The 26593-nt window shown below is 45.2% G+C and overlaps 1 protein-coding gene across 1 annotated transcript; it reads left to right on the top strand.

The window, feature by feature from the left end:
* Positions 1-591: 591 nt before the first annotated feature.
* Positions 592-25699, top strand: T265_00038 (hypothetical protein; the record flags this gene model as incomplete). Its single annotated transcript, XM_009163695.1, has 10 exons — positions 592-614; positions 827-887; positions 11269-11386; positions 15652-15855; positions 16408-16556; positions 16660-16731; positions 16998-20691; positions 22472-22644; positions 24177-24497; positions 25158-25699. The coding sequence occupies 9 exons, from the start codon at positions 829-831 to the stop codon at positions 25555-25557; spliced, it is 5190 nt and encodes a 1729-aa protein (XP_009161959.1).
* Positions 25700-26593: the final 894 nt, after the last annotated feature.

The following is a 26593-nucleotide window of genomic DNA, read 5'->3' as shown; positions in this document are numbered from 1 at the left end:
AGCGCCTATTCAGCTCGTTTATCCAACTTAAGATTACACAGATAGCGCAAAAAATCACGATACATGGAAGTTGTGCGCCTACTTTCACGCCGGAGCCCTAACTATTAAAAATCAGTCCCGGCTCGGACACCCAGTAACTTCAAGTTACATCAGTGTGTCCACAGGCTAACTACATTCAGACGATATCGGGCTTATCAGTACTTGCCTGATTCAGCCGCTTTAATATGCATCTCCTGAGGTTTCTGTTTTGGAGCATGCAAATCGTATAGTGGGCTCAGTTTCTGTGCGTTCAAATGGAGCGCTTGAACTTTCGGCTATGAGAGCTTCAACACGCGACACTTCAAGAAACCAGGTACTTATTCGAGATAGTACCGGCTCGATTGAAATGAGGCCTCTTCTCTACGTTTCTATTAGGATTGTAGACCTTTCTACCCAAGCAGACTTGGATTTGACCAGCTTTTTTCAAATGAATCAACATACATAGGTGGCGACTGTGGACCAATCAGCGTGAAGAATTTTCGACGGCCATCTTGGTTTAACGTCCTACGGATCGGCAACCTCCTCCAGGTTAGTTTACCGCTTGTCTGCCTGCGATGCGGTCGTGTGTTGTGCGGGTGTGTGGCGCTCTCGGTTTAGTGGTATTTATGGGATCAGGGACGAGTGTCTGTGTTTCTGAGTGACAATTTAATCGTTTTTATATCGGCCTAGTGGGTTAGATCTTGTGTTTAGAAGGGTTTTTCGTGGCTGCGATGAGGTTTTCCGTCATGTGTGATTGGTCTTCATGCAAAAAGCCGATCATGTATTTCTGCAACTTTCCGTCTTTCAGTTATGGTGGACGAGGTCCAGGCGCACCGCCGGCAGGTTAGAACACTGAGCGACTCTTCCAGGTATGGTAACCAGCGTTTTTGGTTTTATTAAGGCAGTAGGAGAGTTGTAGTCCTTAGGAGGATTTTGAGTCAAAATCACTCTTCTGCGGTCTCCCGCTTTTTTCTTCCGAATTCGTCGCTCTTGTAGCGGTCGGGCAACTTAGGAGGCTTCCGATATAGTGTTAGAGGTGTAAACGCTAGCTGCGTCATAGAATGAACGCCCCGCGGTGTATTTTCACACTTGTCTTGTTGCAGGGGAATTGTCGATTTTGGGTCAGCACTTATTGTTTGGTAGCGTGTCGGTCCGTTAGCGTGGCATCCGTTGGGAAACTGCTATCTGGTGTTGTTTGCTCTGAGGTGAGGTGCGCCCACCGGCAACTAGTCCGCACGCAAAGATATACGCCAAACTTGCTATTGTGTCGCTCGCAATATGACCGTCTGCGGACGAGTAACCCGTCTGCTTTTTTATACATAGGATGTGGGTTACATGCACTAGTTCACCTCGACGCGTATTCCGGGTGCAGCTCAGTACTCGTGTGAGGATAGCTAGTTGCGCATTGTCGGTCCGGTCGGGTTCTGTTTCAGCGGCTGGGGTGCTTCCAGGGGGTTGCGTTCTTGCCGAGTATCCTGGAATGTGCGAAATTTCCTCTTTTCTTGCAGTGGCGTCTGATAGCCAAAAGATGTTATTTGACTAGATACTGCTAACGACGTGCAGTGTTGCCCACTTTGCATCTTTAGGATGCAGGTGATCACCTTGAATACGTAGGTTACACGGTACGGTGAGTGTAGATCTAACGTGTTCACGGTCGTAGCTGGGTGAGACTAGTGTTTCTTGTGGAACCCGATTAGGACGGTTCTGTATGGGTAGTTACCAGATTCCTGTTCTCAGGTCGACTGGAAGGATAAACATGGCCTGGGATGCATGTTTGGTGCAGAAGTACCCGATGGCATTATGACGTGATGCTGAATAGAACATATCCTAGAATGGGGCGGGCCGAACCGCGTGGACTTGCCATATTCTCAGTTAGGTGACAGGATCACTAAGTCCGCTAGCCATTCGAGAAGATATCGGGCGTAGGTTGGCTTAATCTGTCGGGACTTTTGCTGACCAATAAGTGTTCGTTGCGCACACTCAGGTGTTAGTGTGTATGAACCGCGGGCGTTGAAGGACGTCCCCTCAGCGCGCCTCTCCACAGTCGTCACAAAGTGAACCTGAACTCAGTGGGCGGGTGCGTTTTTGGGATTAAATTCCAGCGAGTGAAGGACTCTCGGGGCAATATGAGTATTTGTGTAGTTACGCAGTGCGTCATCGGGCGATAGGTCCAAGTCAGTTGTACGTGCAGGTGAGCCGCGCTGATCGAAAGTGTTAAGTCACGGTGGAGCCAAAAAACACCCACCGACGGTGTCTGGGTGGAGTATCTTATTCCTGTACGATTTGCCGGATCAGTGAAATGCCATAGTGACATACGTGGATCTCCCCGGGCGGCAGCCATCCTAGTGCCCCTCCAGTCGGGATCGATGTAGTCCGTTGGATCGAGATTGCCAATTGGCCGAACAACGTGAGATCGATTGGTTATGTCCCTGACCGAGGGGTGCGCGATTTTGAATACCCTGGCCACTTAACCTGGATCGTATAAGCTGGTCGAATTCCATATTCCATGCTTTCGTGAGGGACTTGGGGAATCGGTCACGGCTTGATAGTTCGGCTGTCACGGAGTGCATTCAGCCGGTAAATGCGGGGTCCGGCCGCGCTCACTTTTTCATGCCACTTGTCGTCGTGCCAGGGTTTGATCGGCATAAACGACATTTGCGGATTGCAAGCTCAGACTGGTCCGGGTTGGCAGTGTGACTCAACGTTGAATCCCATGGTTGGGAAGAGCATATTGGGGTCATGGATTGATGGCATTTGTCCGAGTCGCGTGAGCGTGTTAGAGTTGACTGATTTTTGGAACCGCATACGGGAAGCAGAAGGGCCACCCACAGACACCGAAGTATTGTTAGACTGAGGTGGAATTCTCCGCTATAAATGGTTCAGAGCGTTCTCTACGCTGGTCGTTTGCTCCAAGTCCAGACTGGATGGCTGTCGTAGGCAGTGTAGGCGCCTTGGAGCGAGGTGGATGACGTACTGGCGAATATACGGGAGCAATATATTCCATGCGAAGCACTGGTCAGTTCCAATAGCTCGGAGAGTACGTGCTGTAAGGGTTGGTCATTATTTGTCGTACCAGGTCGTCTGGTGATTTGGCTCCCTTGGTTTCTACTTTTGCAACAGCTAAATGCTTTGGGGCAAGTTTGTAAGAAGAGTCAATCAGAAATAGCAATCCCCTAGTGGGAGCTCGTATTCTGCTACCATTGTTCGGTGGGTTTCGAGTGACAAGTATCACCATTTGTGGTAGATGTCGAATCCATTCGCCCATATGGATGCAGTCACCCTGTTTACTTCCTGTCCCCACTTGGCTGGGGACTCCCAGTGGTGCATTACTAAGGTCCTGTGCCATGTGGAGAGGAGCGCACCTTTCGCCCGGCTCGTTTAGGCGAGTCAATGCTAAGTACGGATACAATTGATGGATAAGGTAAAATCTCCAGGGGTCTGTCAGGAAGACTAAAAATTAATGCCTAAGAATTGTTTAGGAACGTCTGAAAGCATTGACTTGAGCATTGTGTTTCACTGTCCCTGGCGCTTACCATATGAATTTCGGTAGGATGGGAAAGGGTTGTCCCTCGAATAGCACACGCGTCATGGCGTCAGACCGAAGTGGGGAAGTAAGCAGTACATGCGTTACTTGCGACGAGAGCAGCTACTTATTTAGGGTCTAGTACAGACACGTAGACCACTTGAGTAGCATGGTGCTGTGCAAGGCTGCGTAACAGTGCAGGCGAACGAGTAATTTATGTACTTAGTGGAGCTGCCACAATTCATCCTAACTACGACGGTGTGGAGGTAAAAAAAATAAGTAGTCGCTGTATAGCCGTTTCGGTGCTACTGTTTCGCTGTACCCATAGGCTTCAATGGGTTCATTTGAATGTCTCCACAATCTCGAAGACATCGTCATGATAAGTGAAGCAAGAATTGATGTCGCGGATGAGAACGCGATCAACTAACTATTCTGTCACATGGCACGTTTATCGCACCGGCCCCTACGTCCATACACCGTGGTTGTTGCATTAGTTTTTTTTGTAGTCCAACTATGGACTTAGTCGAGACTCGCATCAGTGAAAGGTTGCCATTTTCTTGACGTAGAGCCCTGCTTAGTCGGAAGCGATGACCATCAGATAGAGTTAGATGAGTCAGCGGTGCTCGCACTATCATGATAAATAACCGGATTTATTCGTCCGCACAGCGCGCATTACTTTAGCTGACAATGATGTAGTAGTAATCGAGGGCCTGCAACACCCTTTTGGTGTGCAGCACATGCATTCTTTGAGGTTCATTTGATGTCTGGGCAAATTCCCCGCGTAATTAAGTCAGCTGTTGAACTGAGGGTGAGTGAGGCAGCTGGTTTATATGGGCTGCTTGCAGATTTGTGGGTACCGCAGTTGCCCATCAGTGCTCTGGCATCTTTCGTTCTAGATGGACTGCTCCATCGTGTGGTCCAGCGCTTAAGGGTGTATCTGGTCATAAGGGCTGTTGACTGCCTTCGCTATTCATCCAGAAATTTTCGAAAAAGCCTGGTCGCTCACTTATGAGTAATGGAGCTGGCTCTCCCCCGAAACTTACAACAAAAGAAAACAAAGTCTAAGTAATTAGGGTATATACACTCATTTGCAAACCAATTTGGTTTTTCAACAGACTCACCTGGAACCCGGCTAAATCTCTCGGTTTTGATGTTTCCAGGCAACTAAATGTGCTGCACCAGTCCGCCTCATGTTTCAGTCGCTACGATATTCGGGATATCGCAATACATATGTATTTCTGTAACGCACTACTCATAAGGTTGCTGAGTCTCTCGAAAAACTAAGTTCGTTTGCAGAGGCTGTCGAGGAGTTTTCAGCAACCTTATGAGTAGTGCATCACAAAAAACAAGTAACTTCTTGGAACTTCCCATCTCTGCACATCGTAATTGGTGGGTTATGGGATTTCTGTCTGGTAGGAAACGAAGAATCAGCCGATCGGTCCTCTGAGTCGTATGGAAAGCACACGGAAATGCTAGTCGAAGTCCTCTGTAGTACGCGTGCTATTTCGCTCGCGCTGGATTTTTTCACAGATCGCCCCCACCAGCTGTGACTTGTGCACATCTCAGGTCCAAAGTCAATTTTGCAGCCTCTTTCAGCAATTTCCACGGAAAAGTTCCTTTTACGGGTATCAGTAACTTAGTAGGTCCTTCCATTTGAAATACGGCACAGTCTCTGAAAAGATAACTAATTGGTCCCAAACATTTTCCGATTAATTAGGGGTAAATAATTTTTTCAAGATGTGCGGTTTGCGTGAGCAGCAGTGAAGATGGGTGACGTCATTTTTCACTGTTCTATAACATGAGGGAACTAAAACCTGGTACTGTGACATCGAAAGCATTGCTACACGAAGGTGTGCTGGGCAGTTGTTTCGTTCGCCAATCGAACAATGTGAGCCAACAACACTGCGGTGGAAGGCAACTTATTAACGAATATAAAGTGTTTCCTGCTTGGTTATTGCTGGTAAGGAGAATTTCCACGAAAGAAGATTTTGAAACACCATGGGCTTTTCATCTTCGGGTACATTTCGTGATTGGAGGTCTGTGAAAAGAAGGGTCCCTGTAGAATACCCAAGAAAAGTTGTGCCATGTTGCGGCTGCCACATTCAGGTTTGGCCGCGTGTGTAGCTAGCGTTTTTCACGATAGCAACGTCGTTTATAGTCTTCAAACACGCAGTCTACGTCCTTCATGCCGTTTGGTGTAAAACAAAAGTGCTTCCGAATGATCGGGACGATGAATCAGAACTTGTTTTCTCTCGACGGAATCGAGGTATTCCATGGTGGTATGTGCGCAGAGTATGTGGCACATATATGAAACTCACCAATGACTGTCATCCATAATTTACCGTTTTTAGGTCGCTAGACTAGACATGATTTGGAAGACGGATGCTCAAAACTACTAGCTTTGATGTTCTTACCGTAACAGGTTTACCAAAACGGTAGTGTTTATGCCTAGTATATTCTGAAAGGTATTCGCAGCCGACTGGTGGAACCCCATCCTTTTACTGAAAATTCCCACAGTCTGTCCAGATAGGGTAAATAACGTCTGACTTGTCTCTTTGTAGCGATAAGCGTTGTTTCGATACACTTGGGGTATTGTGGTTGTTTTCTACATAGTATAAAGAAATGGAATGCCAACGTTCTTCAGTCTCCTGGTTACGGACAATGGCGCGTATTTTCAGCAATTCGGAGTATTCTCACTCCTTACCTTAGGTTTTTGGGTGGTTGGTATATTCCATGCTATCCGTGTCGGTGCAATCATTTTTTGGGAATGCTTCAGAAGTATTGAAAAAGTAAAAGACCATTCAAATCATGTTCACGAGCAATCAGCCTGCTGTCCACCGAATTCCTTTTGGTCGCTTGAAGCAGGTATCAGATTAATGTCTGCAGTCTTGGTGTTAATCACATGTCAACCCCGAAGGCTGACTTGCTGTCGATCTTGCTACTAGCGGTAGATTTCGAACAAGCAGCGGCCCTCCTACCTCGTTTGCCAGGGGCGTTATCCTGAATTCTGTCTAAAGGCTTTTGTTTCGGTAGATTTGAACTGTTTGGTGTCTGTTGGTCGTAGTTATGGTTGGTGGTTTCTTTGATGAGCTGGGCAATTTGGCTGCAAACTTCGAATCACCAGCCGAATGCGTTGTGCATAGAAGTGCGTTGAGATCGAAGGGGAAAGTATGAGTAAATTCTTGCCACAAGCATTCTGAAGTGCTTACACTTCCAAGCGCTAAATCAGACAATCTGGAGAAGGACTGACAGCAGGAATGCCACTGATATCGATCACGTGCTATTCCCCACAATATCTCCAACCAAGCGCAGGAGAGGTCACAGGAACCCCAGTGAGTCAGACGGGATAGTTTAACTTAGTCTTCCGGAAGAAGACTTAAAACAGCCAATATGCATATTTCAATAGTTTTTTCTCCCTGTGAAACGAGAAATTAATCTAGTGACGTGTGTAAAAGTCCACGCCTAATGACTATTTATCGAGGTTGCATTTGCTGGAGTAACGGTGTTTTTTCAAAGTTTTTATGACTTGTTAGTTGCGAGACATTCAATTCCAAATAAACCCTTGTACATGAAACCGCCACTTACAGGGAACACGTTCGAACAGGTAATGTCAAGAGTATTAGAAGACAATATTAACACGTTCTACTTACTACTGAACGGTTCTTCGCTTCCGGCATAAAGGTGATTCCAAGTTTACTGTTTGGATTGTCCCGGCGGATCAAGTTATATCGGCCGCAAGACCAGGCACCCATTCGAGCATTGTCTTGTATGGTTGAATAGCGCAGTTGCCAGGTCTCTAAAGTGTTGCGGTCACCTCGTTCGGTCAGCCTCCACCGCATTCTGATTTTGTCAACTAAATGCATGGAACACATTCGAAGGCAGTGAAGTGTCGCATTTTGGCCACAACTGAAGCACCAGTCGTTCGGTTCAATCGTACCCAGAACCGCCACGCTCATACACCGCAATATACCTAACCTTCCCGCCCTGTGGTTGATTCTTCAACCCTTACCCCAGTAACATAATTGCTCCTCATTCTCCTTGGTGGGACTGTTTTTTAATTACTGTTTTCGAAGTGTCTTGTTAATTATCAAGCCTTGACAACTGATCTGTTGCTCGTTTTATCTGCCCTACTTTTCACCTCAACAACGGGTGTGATATAAAAGCCATCGTATCTAATTTGGAGAGTATCGCCGAGACTAAATCTGACCGCAACGCGTTGCTTTTTATTCCCGAAGACATTGTGCGGCGAATAAATTACGTTTGTCATGATTGTTTATATTTGCTTTATTAATGGTAAGACTTGTGATCGTCACCATAAATGACACCTCCGTGGTCTTCACAACTACAGATACCGCACCGCTTGTATTCATCAGGTCCATGTGTGCCTATCGGCGAACTAAATTCGTTAACTTTCGGCAATTTGTTATATTTGTAGGTCTCTAAGAGATTTATATATCGTGTTTCAAATAGGACCTCACGAACGGGTTGGCCGAACAGAATTAGGGTCTGACTAGAAAGACCACTTGTCACAAAAGTATGTAGTTCGGCTCATGAGCTCTTCTGGTGACAGCATTTCGATGTTCGTTCCAGGGTTATGAATTTTTAATTAAAATGTCAACTTGCATAAGGGCAATCGAATTCCGCGTCAGCTGAGCTAGTCGCAGTCTGTAGAAACATGTATTTTAGATAGGAACCTTCATCTGTATGAAGTCCGCTGGTCTGTAATAGCATGAAGCCGATAGATTGTTAGCAAAAGTGTGGCCGGATTAAACAGATGAGCAGTTCCTACGATTAAAGATGAACACAAACCCAATTCGGACCGTTTCTAGCAGAACCTTTGATGGCTAGAGATGAACGTCGAATCTTCGGTTCCAATTCAGATTACGAGTGGTTCAAAATAGAAGTCACGAGTCGAGAAATTAGGACCTGCTCCAGACTGGTTTCGCAAATAAAGTTGCTGATTTCCAACAAGGACGAAACGACTGTAATGTCGAAGAGTTTTCAGCAACCTTGTGAGTGGTTTCCTTTATGAAAATATAATGCGATATCTCGAATATCGTACCAATTGAATCATGAGGCGGCCTATGTGCAACACGTTCAGCTGGAGGACATCATAAACGAGAGATTCATTTGAGTCTCCCATGAAAACCAAATTGATTTGCAAATGAGTGTTTTTCTCGAAAACGGTGACATTCCTTTTTTGATAATCCCTTAGATAATAATTTGCTGAATATGGTGTACAAATTATGGCATGGTTTACCGCCCAAGAATGCCAATCAACTATGAACTCTGCATAGTTTCTTGCGTGTTTAAGTCTTTAAAGTATGTGTGCCCAATAATAACATTACTTTTTGGTGTGGATGGCTAGTCGCTCGTAAGACAGATCCTTGGTCACAACTAATAACTGCATAGGGGAAACAATCGAAACAATCATCAGCCCCAAAGTTGGCTGTCACATCTGTTGGGTGGACTCAACAAAGAACCACCTTAACAGCTGCATTATTCTGGAAATTCTTGGTGGTCTAGTCTAACCTAGCAAATTCGGCGACTCCCTGTTCTGTTCCTGGCGAAGTATCGTGGATATATCAACAGCCCAAGTGAGCTTACTGAAAACCGGTAGGACAGCCACAATTTCAGTCTGAAAGCCTCCTCGGAGTTTCTACTGAAAGTCATCAAGTTAGGTTTCCCTACCCAATCATTCCAAGTATGCTCCGCTCCAACGGATCCTGAACACTGTACGTCTCCCGTAGATGGGAAGTATAAACAATCGTTCAGCTGTAACACGCCTTTGGTACCTAGCTACCAGACCGATGGTAGGCCGCAGGGCAGAGATACTGCCAGGTCGACAACGCCTAGACAGGAGAAGTTGAGATGCATAGGTTGGGTTCGGTCCACGGGTCTTCCGGTCAGCAGTTCGCGCATTCATCACTTATTTGGGTCGTCTCTCGTGATCCAGATTCCCTCGTAAAATGAATTGGTAGAGGGTTGTCATTCTTGATAATTATGCATCATTTTGTTTTCTGTTATTCGGTGAGGATTTAGTGTTCCGAGTGTAATGGAAGCCCATACTTATTGCTTGCAATTACTTCCCATGTAATCTAAGGAATCTCTCGAAGCCGCAGTGATTTGGAAGTCCGTGATTCATGTTTTCAACAGAATTTTTATTCCACAGGGGGTAAATTTTGCTCCACTACATAGAACTTAGTCGCTGGATTGATGCGTCATCCCTGCGATGAGAAATCGGCCAAATATCTGATACACTGGGTAATACTGCTGTCAGAGAGAATCAGACTTTTCTTTCAATCCATTAGGCGCTATCACCGATGAACTGGTGAAAAAATCTTGCAATGCTTAGGCCAGTGCAGAAATCTATCAGCATCCTTCAAGCCCGGTGTGACCCGAACTATTTTGGATCGCCTACAACTGTCCTGGTACGTGCCAGGAGAACTTTCATTTGTACGGTAGTGAAGCATCAGTGTTGAACACTGGTGTCATGTTGTCGATGATGATGAAGTTATTCCGGAGCGAATTGGCACCGAAGCTCGGGGTTTTCGAACAAAAAATTTATGTACGTTCGCGGGACCGAATATCGGATAGCTAGTTTGCAAACATGTCACCGCCGATCGAGGTTATATCGTCAGTGAGTTGTGATGTGTGCGTCAGCGGTGGTAGCACCTGTTAAGGCCAAACAAGAAACACCGAAAAAAATTGTAGATTTTATTCGTGCACCCCTTTTTGAACACTTGAAATTTTTGCGTAATCTGCGTGAAGTGTGACAGCAAAAGGTCAGAGGACACGGTCAGCGTCAATTCCCTTTTCGTAATGTACAAGCGATGTATATGAATTAAACTATGTTGGCAGAAGGATAATGTAGGTATTGTAGGTGGTCGTTAGTTTGTGCTCTGAGCTGGACAAATTGAAGTGTTTTACCACCAATCGAGGTGACATCATCAGTGCGATATTAGGGGCGTAGCGAAGGATCGGTACTTGTGCGCTGAGGACTGTTGCATGTGCGTTACCATACGTGTCGCTAGCCGGGGCAATACGTAACCTCGATCCAATCAATCAAAGTCCCCGGCTCAGCGAACAAACCGACAACCATGTTGACAGGTTTTAGTCAGACATCCTGCATGCCACTTTGTCAAGGACCACGACCCTGAGTAGAACTGGATAGGGTCGGAAAGGATTGGAAACTGGGTCCAACCAGCAGCTGTTCCGGTCGGCTTTTCATCCACTTTTGGCGCCATAATTGCATACGGGCAAGCTGACCCATGTAAGGACGAAAAACAAGTGTTTGGCCTACCTTGCCCAGAAAATGTTGGTTGCACTTTTGGTAAGCAGGCTTCGGGAAAATAGTCACCAGGTTAGGCGTCAGAAAGAGCTAATTTTTTCCATTCTGTTCAGATTTTAACCAAAAACATTTCAGATGGTGAGACTTATTTCCATCTTGTCAGGTTGTAACCTTCCGGAGAGTACTAAAGGTGGCGCTCCAAGGCCATTTTGAGGCCAAGGGCTAGAGGGACGCAGGTCCCTTAAACTTTCGAAAAGTAACTTCGTATTTGATCCAACAGTACTTGATCATGGCGTACTTGCTTCCCACTAGATCGTTTACCATACCGTTGTCCACATATGCAAAGTACTTCATGACATTTAGAGGAGAGTGAACTTTAAGCTCACATGGTAGCTCGTAATTCGTTAATCCTTACGTTTGTCCCTCATTTGCACAGGAGCGATGGTTCTACCTCTTCGGGCTCAGAGCTATCTGAAGCCTCCGTTGGGAGGGAAGAGCCAGTGTATTCCAGACAAGGACAACAGCCTCGATCTAGGAAGCAGAACATACGCGAAGTGAGTTGATGGTTCCGCCCAGAGGTGATGGGAATTCGTTTATGTGCTCATTTTACTTCTCCGGAAGTATAGCACTTCCCTCCGAATTACGGTCGTTAAACATTTGACTGCATTCCTGAAAACACCCTATCTCCAGGCTATCCTATTCTTTGTTCGGATTTCATCTGCCACTACTTGATTTTGTGAATACTACTGTTTCTTTGGTGGTAACTGTCTGACTCATTAATTCTCCGTTGGGAATCACCGACCTTTGAATGTATCACCCACTAACTTTCGTACGATTGCTGAATAGTTAGCTTCAGAGGCCAACGTCTATACGTCTTGGGTTTTACAAACACGTGAATAGTGATTTTAACGAGTGACTAGCACGGAAGAGTTAAAACTTAGCCCTTAAGGAGGGGTTGCTTTGAGCATCTATATCCAGGATTGGGGCCAAAACAGAGTTGAACAGTACTTGAACAAAATTAGCTTAAAAGACTCAAGTGGGACCTGCGGCAAAATCATTCATGAAGAACAACTCTTTTCTAATAAACGCTTGAAGACGGAATACAGCAACGAAAGTTTGCACGACATTCCGGGTCTAGTTCGTTGTCTCATCAGACGCATGCTAAAGATCTCAGTAATAAATAGATAAGCAGAAAAATTACCGCGTCTGAAGCTTGCGGAGGTTGTGTCAACCGAATGAAATGCTGTTTTCGCTTACACTAATCTGGGTTGCATTTGAGAATAACGATGACTTGAACAAATCTATTGTTTGTTGTGCTTAACTCAGTGTCAGATGCAGTCGTTGGGTCGACACGGTGTTTACTACCAAGCAATGGAAAGTTTTGGGTCATATATCAGTTGATATTTTTGTAGACGATTGGTACTGTAGCCCATCCATTGTCGGTATTCTATCTCGAAATTACGAGAGGAAACGTGTGGCATTTTCGCACCGCTAAACCCCAATGTCAAAAATGAGCTCAGCTCGCAGAGCCAAAACGGAGCTCTTCCTTTTTTTCGATGTTCTGGTGCACTACAAGGCTGCTGGAACCACTCAATGGTTGGTATTTCACAAATATTCCTTGACGGGCTATTATATTCAATTCATAACCCTCGTACCGATGCGATGTCAACGTGGTCTGACCAAAAAAATTGCACCAGCTTTCCCGACAAATATGCACCAATTACACTTCCCGATAACAGACACTCGAGTCTAACTGTCATTAAGATCCCAAAACTAGGCATTCTTACTAATCTACCGTACTTAAGGTACAAAGTCAGTGACCACGAAACATTCCCTGACACCTGCGGCACAAGGAACTGACTGCAGTCATGCCAAGTTTCGTTCACAAGTTGCGATAAAATCTTATTGATGAGAGTTCCGTTGGCATTGTACGCGAAGTCCAATATCAGCTACCGGTTCACCTGTGTGTGGATGCATGGCCATCTTCCTTGGAAGAATGAACGGGACGGCAACTGTCACTAAGGATGGAGGAGCGGAGGCTGTTAAGAATGCAAATCGACTGAACCAGTCAGATGCACCGACACAACACCAAAGTCAAATTGGACCACGGCATCCTATACTATTGGCTCCTTCAGTTGCCTGTCATGTGATTTGGAGCAATTATCCAATCGACCCATCGGCTGCATTGACACGGACTTCAGCGCAGCATTGAAGGCGCCATTGAGGGCGCTACTAGGCCACGTCTGACAATGTCTCTAACCATGGCACTTGTTTCATTTCCAGTCGAAATCTCTATAACTGGAGGCTCTGTGTCATGGATTGGGTCAGATATAACTGATATAATCGGAGAAAGATGAATGGTGTGATGAATAGAGACGTGCAGGAGCCTATCGAAGAGCGCCACAGACCGAATGATCAGTAATAATAAGCTACAGTGGAAAAGGGGATGCCCTAGAAGACAGTCAAAACAGAAATTTTCTTTTGAGGGCAATCCTCCTTACAAGATGGAAATTGCGAAGTGAAACATTATATACGCGTTACAAAGTATGGTGAGTGTTAACGACTGTGAACATCCAAGGGTAGTCATTGGTAAAGAACTGCTGTTTGGCTCAACCAGACATACCAATTTAGCCCACTTGTGTTCACCTTTTTCTTTCCGCCATAATCGAAAGCATATTTGATGTACGACCATTGTATACTTCATATTTTGGGTTTACAGGAATCCGGATTGTTTAACCTGTAGCATAAATGTTTTGTTTCCCTGGGCTAGGTCAGCAAGGTATCCTCTTTTACATTAACACCTAGCTTCAGTGGTGCACCACTGTATACCTTTGAGGGTCTGTCTTTCAAGTTAAATTTTACTGCAAGTTGTTCCTGGTAGTCTGTTGGGCTTCAGCGTAAAACAACGGAGCCGAGAACGGCTAACTTTCCCCCGGGACTTGTTTTCTCTTTAAAGGTAACATTCTTTTGCCGTGATAAAAGTGGTTGAACTCTTCCTGATTTTGTATCACAATACTTCACCGTAATCGGTGGAACAACTCGATTCAGCAACAAGTTTGAACGTCTTATTCGTTCCACTGGACAGATGAGGGCAATAAGTAATAATGTATCTAAGACCTCAACAATGGTGACATTCAAATCTCGTGTAATTTTGCTCACTGAATGAAACAGAACCAACCACAATGGCGAGGCGAATAGCGAATTTGTTCATATGGATGTAAACTGTGCTGCAAGATGGTCAGTGGGTGAACTGATGGTAACGGTCGTACATGACAAGTTATGCTTTAAACTTCGTCGTTAGGACATCCATTTTAAATGTCCCAGCTACAAAAGTTGAAAACCAGACATGAATCTATCATTGATGATTAGTCGAGGTGGGATACTGGTGAAATATACCAAATAAGCTGAAGTTGTGCACCTTTTATGGTTGGAAATTCAGATGTATTCTTCACTGCGTCGCGTTCGTTTGTGCAAACGAAGTAATGTTTCACTATGCACTCATCTGCATACCAATTTGGTTTCGACGGGAGACTCACCTAAAACTCAGCTAAATCCTCCCTTCATGATGTCAAAACCAAATTGGTATGCAGCTGAGTGTATTACTCAAACTTAGTACAATTCGGGTTTGAATAGAACATAAGATTGACGGGAAACCCCGGAACTGCACCTACCTGATGAGCCCTAAGAAGAGTGAAACCGGTCGCGGGCTGTCGAAGAGCTTTCTACAACCTTACAAAGTAATGTATATTTTGGTTCGATACCCTGATCGTCTTGAGTCATTCCGAACTTCAGCAGTGGAGTTGTAGAATGCCATGAAACTGAACGCTGGTACAGCGATTTCCAAACTACAGTTTCTGTCTACCTGGATCCTTACACTCTACCTATAAATAACTCGGAGAAGCGCAAAGTTTAGTGGATACCACTGTTTTATGGGTTTGCTGAAGCACTTCACAAAAAACATCAATCTAAAAACAACAAAAACAGCTCCTAACGGGCATGTATTTTTCACCAGTGTTAAACTCAGCCAGAAATTAATTTTGTTGGCAGGTGGAAACAAAGTACTCTAGACGTAGGTAGTCCTCACTTTCCTTCTGTTCATTGGATAATGTAGATTGTACCAATTTCCATCCAGTAACTACGACACAGACATTCACAACGGATCAATCCGTACTCTAACGATAGTGATTTCGCTAGCGGTTTGCCTTGCGACTGGAGATATCGTCAGAGAAGTGGAACACCGTTTTAAGAGAGTCGTTGAAGTGTTTGGATCATCTAACATCTGAAACAAATAAAGTACCTAGAAAAACCATCGAAAGTTATCTGTGAGCTGGTTGGAAATTCGCCTGCCAAGAGCGCGAATCGGAAATTCGATTGAAGCCGAAATCAATCCATTTGGGGGTCCAAAACTGAATTAGTTGTATTCGAAACTGCATTGATGGGGGAACGCCCACATATGACTGAGTGAGTTTTGGTTTAAGGTTGTTATCTTGAAGGAAAAACGAACGATATGTGGCCCTATTCAGAGGGATTGCATTAAGATTCCGTTCATTGCTAATCGATGTGACTGACCTTCCAGACCTGTTTCTAGTTCTCTGTGCACCGACAGGATGACAAAGCTTCACAACTACAATGCATCAGTAATTAAGTATTGCTGGTGTCTTGTTTACCTGTCTGGCTAATCATGAATTTTTACATTACTTTGGTACTGTGCGCTACTTGATAGGTAGTGTGTACCAATTTGTGTAGTGATAATTTTAATCGATTCATACGTTGCGCGCAACATTCCAGCTCTATCGTTTGTTATGTATCTTTATTACAGCTACGGGACGAGTTCGAGGACTATCCGGAGCTTTACGGAATTCGAAGATCTGGTCGGTGCAGAAAAGAACCATTTCGCTTTAAGCCATCGGATGCTGCGGCAGCTCGTATCAGACGCAAGAAACGTGACTCGGATGGCGATTCTGATGGCGAAGGTCAAACTACTGACGATAGTTCTGACAGTCAATGGAACGGAAAGGCAAAGGTACCAGTGAGCAGTTTAGTGAGCTTCTTAATTCTGTTTAAATTATATTCTGGTGTGTTTGCAGGACGGGGGTATTTGCTACTTTCTGGTTTTTGCTCGAGGTCGGTCTTGTGAGCTAATTAGGTCTAATGGAGAAGAACCACTCCATCAACCCTCCAAGAATAAGCAGCCGCATGGTTTCAAAAAAGCCTTAACGATGCTTCGCTTTTCAACTAACAGTCACAGGCTGCTGGAAACTGGAAATATTGTAGGATATCTCCAACGTTATTTGCAAAAAGCTTACAAAACGTAACAGCTGTTGACTGACTTCATTTTTTCTCACGGCCGTAATGTTGACTACTGATCGTTCCCTTCTTACAAGCATTGTCACTCACATGTAGAGGCTTGTCGGCAGGCGAAGTTCTCCCAGTGACGAGCTTCTTTGAACTCAAAGAAGCATTGTTTTGTCCGACGCTGTTGATCACTTAGCTTAACCTACCTGATAAATAGTGTGGTATCACCCTCGACTTACCACTGCTATCTCGACTTTTTCCATCCGTCTATCTTTTTCAGCGGCCAAATCGCTCAGTTCGAACCCGCGGGAATCGGGTGAACTACAAAAACGCATTTCTGGATGACAGCTCTGACGAATCAGAAGCGGAGGGTTATGACCGCCGTCCAGCTGCAAACAATCGAACTTTGCAAACCAGCACACAAAACAGGTAATAACCCGTTTGTTTTCATTATAGTTTTTCAACTTGTCAGGGCGTTTTATTCTCTGGCTTTATGTTCCTTCTATTACCCTCTGACTGATTTTCTTTTCAGTCAGCAGACAACCTTCCAGAAACCCAAAGGTCCTCTGGTCAGGAAACTATGTTCATCTAGGCTGGCAGCCAGGTTAGCATTTTTGGTTTGCTCCTAGCGTCGAGGCCAATGTTGTCTGCATGCTTCATCATGCTGGTTATATGCGTGCTTCTGGTCATTGCCTACATCATCCAGCTCATCCCTTCAGTATTTTGTCATCGGTATCTGGCTCACACCATTCTTTACCGCTTGATTCACCTTTCGTTTCATTGATCACCTATAGTGCTGTGCAGCTGATGACCCTTGTTTACCTTTCTTTGCACTTAGTCCCAACTTTTTATATTTTTTTCAATTTCCAGGACTGATTTCGATGGCAAACAGTCGGGTGGATCCCCTCAGTTGTCAGATGAGGAGTTGGCGGACACTCCATATCAAGATGCCGACTGGGGTGAGGCTGAGGAGGCTGATGTCATCGAAGAAGTCCTTACTCATGCTGTTCGCCGTAAGGGTGCACTTGGAAATCCCACTACCTTGTACAATACGAAGCTCGAGAAGGATTTGAACGCAGATTTTGACCCATCTTCAGAACCTGGTGAACTTCAGTTCCTCATCAAGTGGCGTAACTGGAGCCATATCCATTCTACCTGGGAAACTGAGGCTTCTTTGAAGAGTCCAGACCGTGGTTGCCCCGTTTACGGATTTAAAAAGCTAGCAGCTTACCAGGCCTCGTTAAAACAAAAAGAGGAGAATATGCGCTTTGCAGAACGTGAAGATTTAGAAACAATGGCTTATGAGGAGGAACGCAATGAACAAATATTATCCGACAAGATGCAGGTGGAGCGGATCGTCGCTCACAGTCGAGATCCGGAAACCAACACGTTTGATTATCTGATTAAATGGTGTAGGTTGGATTATCGCTTTTGTTCTTGGGAGTCTGGTAAAGTCGTCCGTGCTTTGTACCCTCCTGCGGTTGAAAATTATGAAGCGCGTTGTCGTTCCACAGAACTTCCAAACAACAAATGTGAAGTGTTACACACACGTCCAAAGTTTGCACCTCTCACTGAGCAACCGGACTACCTAGGCGACTCAGCAGATTTAAAACTCCGGGACTATCAGTTAGAAGGAATCAACTGGATGTTACGTGCTTGGTGCCGTAATAATAGTGTCATTCTGGCGGATGAAATGGGGTTAGGAAAAACCATTCAAACAATCGGATTTTTATCCTGTCTATTTCATGAGTACAAATTGTACGGCCCGTTTTTGATAGTGGTTCCGCTAAGTACGGTCTCCAGTTGGCAGAAAGAGCTGCAGTTGTGGGCTCCCAGAATGAACGCGCTTATATACACCGGTGATCACGTATCTCGTCAGTTGATCCGTGAGCATGAGTGGTCTGCTGGTAGCTCTGGTGGTTCCAGACGTCAGCAGGTTCTGAAATTCAATGTATGCATAACCACGTATGAGATTCTTCTCAAAGACAAGTCCTGGTTGGGCCAAGTTTCATGGGCTTTTCTTGGTGTTGATGAAGCACATCGTCTGAAGAATGATGCCAGTCAGTTGTATAAAACGTTGAAGACATTTGACACTAACACCCGACTGCTCATTACAGGCACTCCGCTGCAAAATACAATGAAGGAGCTTTGGGCATTACTGCACTTTATCATGCCTGAGAGGTTTCCTGTTTGGGAGGAATTCGAAGGGTCGTACAGTGTTGCTGAAGATGATCCAGCTGCTCGAGTCGATGGAGAGGCCTTTCATCACCTTCACAAGGTTTTGCGTCCTTTCTTACTTCGACGTGTGAAGAAGGATGTCGAAAGTTCCCTACCAGAGAAGATAGAGCGGATCCTAAGGGTCGATATGACAAAAGAACAAGCGAATATATACCGCCTTATCCTTGCCCGTAATTATGATGGACTCATGAAAGTCACTCGTGGCCACAAGGCCTCATTCATTAATATTGTTATGGAGCTCAAGAAATGCTGTAACCACGCTCACCTCATAGCGCCTCCTCAAGAGAACGACAAGCGACTATGGACTAATGATGAGTATTTATGGTCCCTCATACGCGGAAGTGGCAAAATGACGTTGTTAGACAAATTGTTGCAGCGCCTTAAATCCAAGGGACACAGAGTCCTTATCTTCAGTCAGATGGTCCGTATGCTGGACCTAATTTCTGACTACCTGACACTTCGGGGTTGGGGGTTTCAACGACTTGATGGATCTATCCGCGGTGCACTGCGCAAACAGGCTTTGGACCATTTCAATGCAGATGGTTCCACCGATTTCTGCTTTCTTCTTTCAACTCGTGCCGGTGGTTTAGGCATTAATCTCGCGACTGCTGATACGGTCATAATTTTCGACTCGGACTGGAATCCTCAGAACGACTTGCAAGCTCAGGCACGCGCACATCGAATCGGCCAGACCAAGCAAGTTTCTGTCTATCGATTGGTCACTCAAGAGTCTGTTGAAGAAAAAATCATCGAGAGCGCTACCAGGAAAATGGTCCTTGACCACCTCGTAATACAGCGAATGGACTCAGCAGGTGGCAGTCGGAGTGCTGTTAGTAGGAAGGGTGAGACCTCCAAAGGCCAGTTGTTAACGGAGATTCTACGTTACGGAGCTGAAGGCCTGTTCAATCGGAATGATGAAGATGTCGCAGAACTCGAGGTCGATATTGACGACATTCTGAACCGAGCAGAAACGCGAGATACTGATGCAACGGCAGAGGCCCATCCAGCCAACGCACTTTTATCTTCGTTTAAAGTAGTTACTCTTGACACTGTTGATGATGATATGGATAGCAATCATCCACTAGCTGTGGGTCCCGAAAAGTCGTGGGATGAGATCATACCGAGTGAGTTTCGCGGACAGTTAAAGGCAGAAGAGATACAGAAGACGCTAGTCGAACTCGAACTTGGTCCCCGTAGAAGAAAGCAGGTTAAGGCTTTTCAAGCTGGAATGGATTATTCCTCAGATGATTCCTCTGAGGAGCAAGATGGTAAAGCTGCCCCCACCCAATTATCTGAGAAAGAAATTCGTGCACTTGTGCGCGCAATAAAACGGTTTGCACGTCCTCTAGAGCGGATAGATGCAATAGCCGCAGATGCGGAGCTGCCGGATCGAACAGAAAAGGAACTTCTGGAAGTGGTTGATGCTGTTCTCAAAGGATGCCAGTCAGCGATGGAAATAGCCAACCAAGCTGTTAACGAGGAAGCGCAGAAACCCACTAACAAAGGTCCCGTCTTTCAATACGGTCGTGTTTCCATTGCCGCAAAACCATTACTTCAGAGTTTGGAGTATCTAGAAACTTTACATCAATGTCTTCCGGAGGGCGGGAAAGAAGCGCGAATGAATTTTGAATTGCCGTTTGTCCCAAAACTGGTTACCTGGTCGTGTCCGTGGGATGCGTCGGACGATGTTCGTCTTTTGGCCGGTGTCTACGAACATGGATATGATAACTGGGAAGCCATCAAATTAGATGCGGATCTTGGACTCGGGTCTAAACTACTTCCAATGTCGGCTTCAGAGCGACCGCAAGCCAGCCATATACGATCACGTGTTGACTATCTACTGCGAATGCTTGCGAAGCACAGACAACCCCTAACGGGTGTGAATTCTCCCGATGTTGCGTCTGGTAAGAAGCGAAAACGTACTGAAACCGACGGTAAGCCTACGGATTCTCACTCAAAATACAAGACGGAATCTCATAGAAGGAGCAAATCGAACTTGAAGATCACGCCTTCAGCAGCTTCCTTAAACTCATCGAAGCCTAAGTCAGCAGAGTTTGTTGATACTGATGATTCCTCTTCCGACTCTGAAGAGACAGAGGACACAAAACCGTCCAATGTTCCTGTAGCTACCAAGCGATCGAAGCTGGAGTCAAAGAATAAGACAGATTCGAAACAAAAGTTACACAAACATCATGATTCTGTGGTCGGGTCTGAATCAGAGCCAAAATCCAGTGAATCACTTGCGAGCACCCTGTCCTTCACTTTGTCTATTAATCAAGAGGATGAGGAGGAATTCCGGAAAATGCGAGGTCCACTTTTTCTGAAGGTGGGTTTTCTTTTTGCAAACCATTCCTTCCGATGAAATATCTGCTGTTACCACACTAAAGTAGTTTACAGGTCAGAGAGTGTTGAACGTCGAATTGGTCAAAAGCACGTTTCACCCAGTGAAATATAGAAAAGTACGTAGGAACGGATAGTGCCTGAATAAAGCACAACTTTGGGGGATCACGGGGATTTAGACACATGAACGTTAACCCTGGTCGTGAAAATAGGAGGAGAATTCGGAAAAGAGTGGGAAACCACTCCGGAGGCCAGCAGTTCTGATAAAAGGACTCCACCAACAGGGATCTGAAACTTGATATTGGTGGCTCGAGGGGCATAGGCGCGCCGGCCGACTCGATGGGTGTTCGATCGAGATAGAAAGAGGCGGGTTCAACAGAGCATTTACCGCAGTAATAGTGATGAACTAGCGGAGGGGGTGTCCTTCAGAGGAGGCTTACAGATCATCGGTCAACGAAGCAGAATCAGGGAGATGTGCAAATTTCCGTCAAATACTATCTAGGATGAGTGATACTTAAAGGGAGTGCCGTCATGTTCCACAGTGAAGTGAATCTGGTACTTGTATAAGACTAGAAGTTTGGAAGGCGAGAGATATTTTCGAGGACGAAAGAATGAACCTAGTTTTCTATAGGATCAGTTCCACCTGCAGATTCCAATTGAGACTGTTCGTCGAAGAAACACCAGAAACCGACCGATAGGACGATTTAGGAACCAGATTAGAGTCAATAAAGATTAGAAAGTTTGTTGAAGGAAAAGAAACATGGATAGATTCGGTAGATTTGAATGCGGCTGCTTTCGGCTGCTTACGGCAGTGAAGCATCAGTGTTGAACACTGATGTCATGCTGTCGATGATGATGATGATGACGAGCGTAAGTGTTTGTGAAATCGATGTCCAGTGTGTTGTTGGCATGTATATGGCCATCACTATTCCGAGGTGACGCAATGCTTAGAGAATGCTTCTTAAAAATTTGGTTGGTTATGTCGTCTGCAAAAGCGTTGATACATCCATTAAACGAAGAGAGGAGATCGTTGATTAACTGTAGGGAACATTGTAGGGGTAAGAATCTACATTTGAGGAACACTTGCTTTGGTCTTGTGGATCCAACTACGGGCATCGTTAAGACATGGGCGGGTCGAGTGGCTTGTAAGCAGGTTTCCAGTCCAATTCACCAAACCACGTCATCTTGCCATACTTCGGTGTTGCGCTGAGAAGCACTCTGGGGGCCACTCCCATTTTCCTGTGTGCAGGTAATTTTGGGACGGCAGTTTCGGGGCAGTATTCGTGGAAGCATCACAATAGATTGAATCATAGACCTTCAGAAGGTACGCCTACTTTGTCTAGCTAAAATTGTTCTCCAATGCATTCTTAAGACAATTCACTCCCCTTCGCGTGAGTCTTCAAACCAGGATTTTTATCCTATTGAAAGTAGAAACACCGTCTGTTTGCAAGTACTACCGGTTTGTTCGGACAAGACCAGGTTGAAGGCAGAAAAAGGCCAATATCTATTACTGTGTTTTTAACTATCATCCTGATCGAGGCACATTATATGCTTGACGGTGACGCGGATGAGAGTAGACAACGAAAGCATACTGGTGAATGGCAAGGGTTGCCATACTTTGATTTACAGAGGCCCGTAAGTTGTAATAATGGACGGTAATTCACTTCTGGAGTGAGAAAGTGATAACTTTGGGACAATAACCTCTCTCTTGTTTCCTCACCACAGCCAACTAACCGAATTCATGTTTCCATTTTACCCCACGTCAGTGCAAAGAAAAACTTTTGCCTATCAAGAAACATTTCAAACATCTGGAGCACCTAGAAGATTCACCCGAAGAAGATGCAAAACAGTTTTCCAAAGTTGTTCTTCGGATAGGTGACTATATACACAATCTCGTGCATGAGATCACTGATAAGAAAAATAAACACTTATGGAAAGGGTAAGCTGTGAAACTGGTTTTATGTCTCTGCCCCACTCACCATCCGCGTCGAACCGTGTGTGTATATTGGCAGCTATTTCACTATTCATATCCTTACTCCCATTTAGAAAACTCATTCCTAGAACTTTGTAGCTTGAAAATCGTTCATCCATCTGGTGACCGTCACGAAGACTAGTGGAATGACGGAACTACTGTATGGTTTTGAATCAATCAACCATAGTGTGGGACCTGGCTCTTGAAACATTGCGTGGAAGTGGGGCAATTTAGTGGCACCACTATGGTGGAACACTCCGTTACTGTGCCTATTTCGCGAATGCTTATGATTAAACCCTCGACTCTCTGCTGGTGTGCCCGCAACTTGTGAGTATGCTTCACCCTAGAACGATCTGAGTTTGACGTAAAATTCCAGTAAAACCCTTCTACAGCCTTCACCGGTGTGCAACGCGCTGGGCCAGTCTAGGCATTACTTTCTGAAGTGGTGCTTCTGGTCCGTCACCAACTGGCCGCAACAGCCTTTTGGTATATTACTTATCAACTGTGGAATGCGAACAGCACCCATGTGTAACATAGCAGTGTAAGACAGACAAAAGCCATCACAACACACTGCAGGTGTCTTACGTACCTATCGTGTGGCATGGATACCGACCTCAAGCAGACATGCTTCAACTAAAGCATAGTACCTCCCATTCTCCTCACGGGACGTCAGATTATCTGTTTGATGGAACAGCAGGTGTTTAGAGGACGACTAATATAAACCCTCTCGAACAGTATTAATGCAAGTTTCCTTCCTTACGAGTGTTTTCATCAGCATGTGATCAAGTTTTCCACTTCGACCGGAGGTTTCTCTTCGGATATTCTACACACTTGCGTGTAACATTCGTAGTAATTATTAGAATCCCAAAAAGACGAGTCTTCCGAAGTAGTTGTGATTTTATTGTTTACTGAATATTTAGTCACTAAACGTTGTTTTCTATCTTCAATACTTTCAACGTATATTACAACCGTGCCCCAGAATGCTACCGTGCGAAGCTATCGGTCACGTTTAGTCACGTGTCCAAAAAAGCCTTCAGTATCACCTGGTGGTATAGATTCAGTGCTATCAATATTGTTTAGTGGTTACCAGTCAATGAGTGTTTGTGTGTATCAAAAGGAACGGCCACTTGGAAGTAAATCAACCAGTTCAACTACCCGCATGTCTTCGCTCTTTCCCCGGAAAGTTTGTTTCGGCGAGCAGGATTGCAGAAGTCATCCCATCATGGTGATTTACTGCTTCTAGTCTTGGTACATGCAATGGTTTTGTTGTGAGGCCTACCTGAACGCCCCTGTGTGGATCAGTCGGTGCTTCCTATTCTTCATGTACATTTTCAGAGGGTCGGTGGTGTTTCATACCGCGATATAGCCATACCACGATGACTGTTCATAGATTCCGGTAAATTTTCTGCCCGTTTTAATCCTAAACGTAGTTAGCTCAGTTCCAGAGGACTTCAAATAGTGCACCGAATTTATACGTTCTTTTATTCCAAATGTTTCAGCTACTTTTGGGAATTCGTTCAGATATTTTCCAAGAAATCTACAGACGAACTGCGCCACATTTACAAGCATGCAGCGAAACGAAGACAGAAAAATCTCGAGGGGAATGACGCCAATGCACATAAGAACAGCAATCTTGACCATGGTGGTGGTCCTGCTATCGATTCAGCGAACTCTGTAAGGAAACACCATAGGCATAGTCATTCTCGGTCTCGGGAACGCGATGGTCATCATACTTATCATGACCATCATCATCATCGTCACCACGGTGATTCGGATGCCGATGGCTCTTTTCGACACACAGATAAGTACAACAGGGATCGGTGAGTTAATCTATGCCCTCGATAGGTCTACTTTATGGTCGGGTTCATTGTGACACTTGTGCAGATTGTACATGACAGTTCTAGTCGGTGCTTGTGGGTATGTGCGTATAGATATAGTGCGCTGACTAACAAGTTGATTCTGTTGACGGATACTTCGGGCCATCCTACTCCTCCTTGCGGCTTTCACTTTTGTTCCGCTTCTCTAATTCTTCTTTTAGGTGGTATAGGTAAGTATTCTCTGGGCACCACTTCTTGGGACCAACTGTCGGACTTCTATCGCAGCGTTGGGTCGTCCTCTTAAAATTACCTTTCAGTTGCTATCCAAATACTCACGTTCTATAGATTTCTGTTAACTTTTTCAGGCAGCATTCGGCCGGGAGGGCTTTGCCTCTTGCAGGCCTACTGCATGGTGCTGAAGTAGCATTGAAAACGATGCCCACTAAATGTATTTAATTAACTGGTTGCTTTGTGCCCGATGCTGATATGGCGCAACCGCCTCAGAATAGAACGGAACTGTTGCGAAGGTTAAGAAACTGAGGAACAGTAGATAGTTCACGAGTAGCACAACTGAACAGCATTTCTGTACCTTGCGTGGTCCCGTTTCCACTTTGTATCTGCATGTAAACCAACAAAAATTGAATTTTCCCGTCTCTCTTCCAGGGACAATGCACGTTTTGATAATGCATTCAATCGACCTCCGCCTTCTTACGGAATTTCACACCACTATAACAGGTATCGAGACCGGTCTTTCATCCCTCGCAATCGGCCCTTTCCTCAAGGTTCTCGTCGTACACAGGCACGCACGTTCAGTTCCCCAGTCCACCAGTCCTCTACACACAACACAACCACGGCGCCACTTCAGCGACCTGAAGGTCATGTTCCTGTCTTTCTTAACAACCCACCACCAGTGGACTTCTCCCAAGTTCCTGTCCTGTTACCACCACCGCCACCACCCAGTTTCCCGGTTGACCCACCCCACTCTTTCTTTCCTCCACCTCCGGACCCATCACTATCATCGAGTTCTTCACGTGATCCGCGTCTCACGTCTGTCAGACGGTGACAGCATTTGTCCCAGGGACTGCCCGTCAGTCTTTTCTATGTACAATTTTACATCCCTCTCCCATCCTGAGGAAGTCTATTTTTTGTACAGATATTTTCAACTTGAGCAGTGGTTTCCGTATTTGAAGACAGGCTTGTTCGCCTTTTTTGCACTTTTGACCCGAACAAGTCAATGGGTGATTTAGTGCTGGCTAACTAGGTAGATGTATTTGTTGTGTTCACCTTTAAGTCCATAGACTGAGGGTTCACTCGTTGAAACCTTGATATATTGGTATAGAGGAATCTTAAGTACACCGACGAAAAAATTCCAGTTGGAACATTTTCGGTAGGGCGAATTTCTCACGAACCAACGCCACCGCGAGTTGTTTTATGAGACCCAAAAAATACTCTCCTTAAGACGAACGAAGTTAGGCTTTTTTCGGACTGACGGACTGTTATCGAGGTGGCTGTCAACACTATATTTCAGACAAAGCCTTCCAGGAACTAGATTAGAGCGCAACGATCAGTTCGTGGTCATTATTTGGTTTGGCTCTTACAATTAATTTTTACTCCGCCTAAGGGTTCACTGCAAAAATGAATATGGACTTGGTGCTAGCTTATCTCGATTACTCCAAGAAATTGGGGCCTCTAAATCCTTTCCATCCGGCAACCGGAAGCAGCATAATCAGCATATTGGGTTAGGCTTGGCCAAATGCAGTTAAATTCAGCCCTCGTGAGCCTCACACATCTAACTCTTTATTGCTAGTCTCGTCCAACCATTTGTGGTTGTAGCCTCCAGGAAAACTGAACTCTGTTCCATTCCCAGAAGCACCCCGTTCCTCCTAAGCTCTAGTTCGATCGTTATCGAATGCTGTGGTTATGTATGGACAGGATGGTTTCGTTCCATCAGCCTTTCAATTCTTGATCGAGTTCTCAATTTCTCCCGCACCCTGGCCGATGACCTTCAATCCGATTTCCACCGTCGAAGCATAGCCTTCCTTTTTTGTTCACGGCAAGTGTCCGTCTGAACTCGCATCTTCTCTTCTGCCCACCAGTTC

Source organism: Opisthorchis viverrini (genome assembly GCF_000715545.1).
Source record: "Opisthorchis viverrini unplaced genomic scaffold opera_v5_1, whole genome shotgun sequence".
In the NCBI taxonomy this organism is placed as follows: domain Eukaryota; kingdom Metazoa; phylum Platyhelminthes; class Trematoda; order Opisthorchiida; family Opisthorchiidae; genus Opisthorchis; species Opisthorchis viverrini.
The sequence above is the reverse complement of the archived record's forward strand: the minus strand, read 5'-3'. Positions and strand labels throughout refer to the sequence as shown.